Consider the following 5,085-nt stretch of genomic DNA (forward strand, 5'->3'; position numbering starts at 1 on the left):
TTAGTTTTCGATGGACTTGGACTTGGACTTGGACTTGGCTGTGTTTCCCCCAGAAATTCCTAAAAAAACAGATGTGAATGTCCTAATCCGCAGCAGTAGTAGTATTATTATGTCCTTGTGTTGGGCGAGAGTTGGAGGGAAGTCATAACTAGAAACATGATAACATGGGTATGGAGAGTCGTACGGGCTTTTATAGAGCAACCTGATGAAGCCAAGCTGGCATAATTTTTAGTCGACCAACGAACGAGAGACACTCTCTCTCACTGTTTCTGACTGCCACGTGCTCCCTTCCGCTCGCTCATCTCGCCTAAATCCTAACGCTGTTCCATTAAATATCCAAAAGTTGTTACTGTATCGCGTAATCAACAATGAATGAATAATGTGTTTGGATCGTAAATTATTTGAGATATTTTTACTATAGCACTCTTTATGATATGATGTATGAGATAAAAAAATAATTGAAAAGATTAAAAAGTGTATTGAAAATTGTAATGATGATGTAAGTAAATATATTTGGGTGAAAAATTATCACCTTTTTTTTCCTTCTTCAATACGTCAAATTTTCTGATAAGTAGATATTGCCGAAATATATACAGTACTTTTATTTCATAGATCGTTTGACATATTTTTCCCTTTTTATCATTCTTTTTGTGAAGGAACCTAATATTTCTCTTCGCCATCGCAAAAAAAAAGAGATCGAAAATAGTAGCATGAATAAGCACGTAATAATCATGTCAGGTATAATATACATTATCTAGAAATTTTTCTCTTGAAAGATCCACTATTAGAAAATTCTGAATTATTTTGATTTAGAGCTCAAGTGGTTTTCAACGCCTTGTGCTGTGCCCCACAGCCGCCAGTCTTTATATATTTATTTATAATGAATGAAAAGGAGCAAGGATGTGGAGCTCACGACGGCTGGTGAGGGTATGGGAGCGAGGCGCATAGCATAGCGTACAGGAGAGCCGGTGAGTGAAAAATATCTCAAGGCCGGGGATTAAATTCTGGGTGGGGAAGGAGGAGATATTTTGGTGAGGTTATGTCGTTCAATATCATGGGAGAATCTTTTCTCAAGCACAGAGACCTGTGGGATTGAATTAAATTATGGACACTGCAAAGCTATAAAACAAAAAAATCTGATCCCTTTTGTATATCTTCTTATTTGGACTGTCATCGTGGCTTTTGATTTTTTGTTCCGCGTTACCTATTTGACCACGTTTTCAATCCCAATTTACGCAACCGCCCTAACAACGCCCTATTCCTCTCCCCAAAACTGGAATACAATAAAGTTTATGCTCTGCGTGACATCAACATCAGTCTGCTGTTTCTGCGGACACGAAAGCGCATAAAGAACACAGTGATGAATGCTCCTACCCCATTCATTTCCTTCGGAATTTCTGATTTCATCTTTTACACATACCCTGCTCCAATATCTTTTTGTAAGTCGATCTCTTCCTCTCTTTATTTATGTTTTGGACTCTATATTTTAATCACGAAGTTTTTGTCTAATCATGGAGTATTAGCATTATTTATATAATCTTAGGGTGCATCTGATAAAACTGAAATTTGAATCCACTGAGTTATTAAATTATTAAGTCGTAAATCTGATACATTTAAGTGTGTATCCCATCAAATGATGAATAAATAGTTTATCACTTATTTTTTGGAGCAAGTTTTGTTCAGATATTCAATTTTTCGGTATCAACGCATCTAAACATATTAAGATCTGAATCCATTAAATTTAAGTGGTGAATTGAGTTATTAAATAAGGCCTTAATTGAAAATTATGAAATGTTGCAATTCGTTGTTTAACTAACCCCACGTTTGGTGCGGACGAAGGGTCTGGAAAATGGAAATAGATTGCCTGGAATCGTTGGTTATGGGCTTTAATATGCAGTAGTGAGCCGTAAATCTTGGTCGGGTCCGTGTCCATTTCAAAAGAAAACCCTATGACTGTCCGACTTCATAAATGCAGATCATTGTCATTGCCCATTGGATTGACTGTGGGCTTCAGATCTTTTGATCGGTATAGACACGCAATGACATGGCCTCATCAGCTTCTCGAAACTAATTGCATTACCGTGATGCCCTGTGAGACAATTTTTTTTTCTTTTTAATTCTTTTTCTAATAGGAATGAATGGAATTTAAAAAGCATGAAGAATGTAGGGAAATTATCAATCAAAACCTCTAAATTTCGGAATATCAACCTTAATTATTAGGCAAAATCCTCCCGACGGCGACGTGTTTTTGCATACACATGTATGTGCGTGTTAATTTCTTTTCTTGTTTTAATTGCGAAATATTTTTGCCAAAATTATTTATTTCACCAGGTGCTTAAAATTTTTTCCTTGTACACACTTGTTGCTCGCATCTCACAAGTAAATCTATCTAATTAAACTAGAAACAATTAAATAACAGATGACTTTCACGACAATGATGAATTTACTAGTCGGGCGTGCGAAGGAAGATTGGATGTCGTGAAAATTTGTCTCCTGCATGTCGCGAGCACAAGTTAAGGCCTAGTCACAAAACAAAATCAAAGCCTTTTTTTTTTTAATTGGGTTGCTTAGTATTACCTAGTGCAAAACAAAACCAATTAGGATAAAAAAAAAATGAATCAGAACCTCACAGTGGTAATATGGTAATTGAACGATTAAGATGTAAACATATCTAATCAAGCCAAACATTTTTTGCATTTGGCTTGATGTTTTAATGGTATAACATGTTGTTGGAGGGTTTGTTTAGATCGAGATTATTTGGCAAATTTTATTTACTTACATCATCAACATATTTTTCAACCATTTTTTTTATCTCGCATATATCACATCAAAAAAGTATTACAGTATTTTTTTTGTCAAAAATTATTCCAAATAATCTACTATCCACACACACTCCTATTTTGATTATTAATTAATAAGAGATTGGGTGGCTCTCTTTCTTGATTCATTGATGTTCAAAATTGAGTTTAACTGGAATAAAGTTTAAAAGATAAACAAATTATATTTGGACTTAGACTGTATTTGATAATTCAATTCAGCACTTAAATTTAATAAATTCAGATCCTGTTCACGTTCGTTTAACAACAAAAAATTGAATATCTGAACTAATTAAGTGATACTAAATTTTCAAGACAAAATGTGTCTCTAAAAAATAGATAATAAGCTATCTATTTTTGAATACCAGTTCACCATTGTTAGAATTTTAACAAAAAAGTGTTGGGTCTTATAGGTTGAAACTCAGTTTAATTGTCTTGGGCAGGTTGGTTCAAAACTATACAAGGGAAAATGAGGAATTAGGAAAAAATTGAGGGTGATACCCGAATCTCAAGTCAATTAACGTGAATTTGAAGGAGTTGAGCTGAGTCGGGACAATGTGAGAGGAGTTCTGATTTCGCCCAACCCATTCAGGAATCGTCTGAGCGCCTCCCATAGGCGCCATTGTCTAACGCAGAGATTTGTTCCCAAGTGCCCAAAATCTCATCAATAAAAAGCCAGGATACTGACCAATCCAAATTAACTGTTAACGCCCGTCCTTAATTGCAACTTCCTCATCTGAACGGCCAACGCCCTTTCATTTGAAATCTTCTACAGTTTGTCCTCGTTTATGGAATATTCTGGTGCTAGATTACTGCTTTGCTACTAGACGCAATTTCACTTGCATTTAGCCACTGTGCATAGAAAAGGTCAGAAATACAAAATCAAATCATGCTTTATTTGTCATCCAGCAATCTCATTCTCCATGCCACACTTTGTCTTTCCCTCACGGTTTTTCTCTCCTTCCTCAAGATCCCTGCTTTTTTTCTCTATGGCCTCCACACCTATGTCCATCCAGATGATGTCGCTCCCCCTAACAGTAACTCTTCTCGTGGCGGAGGAGGTATCAGAGCTGCGATTCGGCGGCCAGGTACTTTCGACTCTGAACACAAACCCAGAAAAAAATCCAAAGATAAATTTGAGTTTGATGAGAATAAAGCTCAGATCTTTAGGCTAAAGCTCAATGATGATCACTTACAAACAAGGGTTTATTATACCCAGTTTAGTAGTGCTTTTAATTCCAGTCTGGTTGCCATTTCTTGCTTGCTGCTTCACAGATTTTTAAGAGTATCAAAAGATTCTGGGATTTTAGAAAATGGGTCCGTGATCCCGATTTTGTTAGGAATTGTTGGGGTATGTAGATTGTTAATTTTGATTGCCAAGCTTTCATTTGAGCGATCAGCTTCTAAAAGGTCAGAGAGGCTGTTGAGTCTTGTATTTGGGGTTCTTGGGTTTTTCTGGGGCCTCGCGATTGTTTTGGAGATGGTTCCCGGTTGGGGTCTTGATTTTGATTTTGAATCGTTGGACGGATTTGGGAAGTTCTTTATTGCTGTTCTAATGGGCTGCATTGTGGGTCTCTTTTACATCCCAGCTACGAGGAATGCTCGTGCCTTTTGGCTTGGAACTGATCAGATTCGTTCTAATTTGTCCATAATTTCCTGTGGATGGTTTGGAAGAATGCTTCTTTATGGCAATTACTTGTTAGTTGTATTCACTTCCACGCTTTGGGTTGGCCCGTTTACTGAACTCCTCGTCTGCGAGAAATCTGATGGAATCAAAGGGCTTCATTCAAATGGTAGGAACAGATATACTGAGGAGTTGATAGGTAGATTGGGCATGTTGCGATCAGATTTCTACAAGTTCAGGGTTTGGTGCATGTTCAGTTCTGGTATTTTGCAAATTTTGTCTTTGCGGCCAAATGTGCAGATGTTTTTAAATGAAGCGGTACTGTGTTGGTACCAGAGATTGCATGCCAGTAAGGTCCCTGACTTGGATTATAGCAGGGCAAAAGTTTTCTTGCACAACCATTACATGTTTCTTGTAGTTCTGCAGTTCTTTGCGCCTGCCGCGATTGCACTTCTCCTTCTTGGATTATCCCATATTGATGTTAACTTGCTGGCAGATTTCAAGTTGCCATGTAATCTACTGCCTTGCTCTGCTTTAGTCAAAGAAATGGCCTTGTTTCTGGCTTGGTGGATAACTTTTGTTTGGGCTATATTTACGTCAGTGAGCCTTACTCTTTATAGGCGTGGTTTCCTGTTTGTTTCTTGA

At 37.1% G+C, this 5,085-nt stretch overlaps 1 protein-coding gene across 1 annotated transcript; it reads left to right on the forward strand.

Moving 5' to 3' along the window:
• The first annotated feature begins 3,705 nt into the window (after positions 1–3,705).
• LOC113763002 lies at positions 3,706–5,085 on the forward strand. The gene has a single exon (XM_027306677.1). The coding sequence runs from the start codon at positions 3,706–3,708 to the stop codon at positions 5,083–5,085; it is 1,380 nt and encodes a 459-aa protein (XP_027162478.1).

This window comes from Coffea eugenioides, chromosome 2 (genome assembly GCF_003713205.1).
Source record: "Coffea eugenioides isolate CCC68of chromosome 2, Ceug_1.0, whole genome shotgun sequence".
NCBI lineage: Eukaryota > Viridiplantae > Streptophyta > Magnoliopsida > Gentianales > Rubiaceae > Coffea > Coffea eugenioides.

What these genes read in the sequence shown, in the direction of transcription:
- LOC113763002 (XM_027306677.1), top strand. Translation starts at nt 3,706, where the DNA reads ATGCTTTATTTGTCATCCAGCAATCTCATTCTCCATGCCACACTTTGT.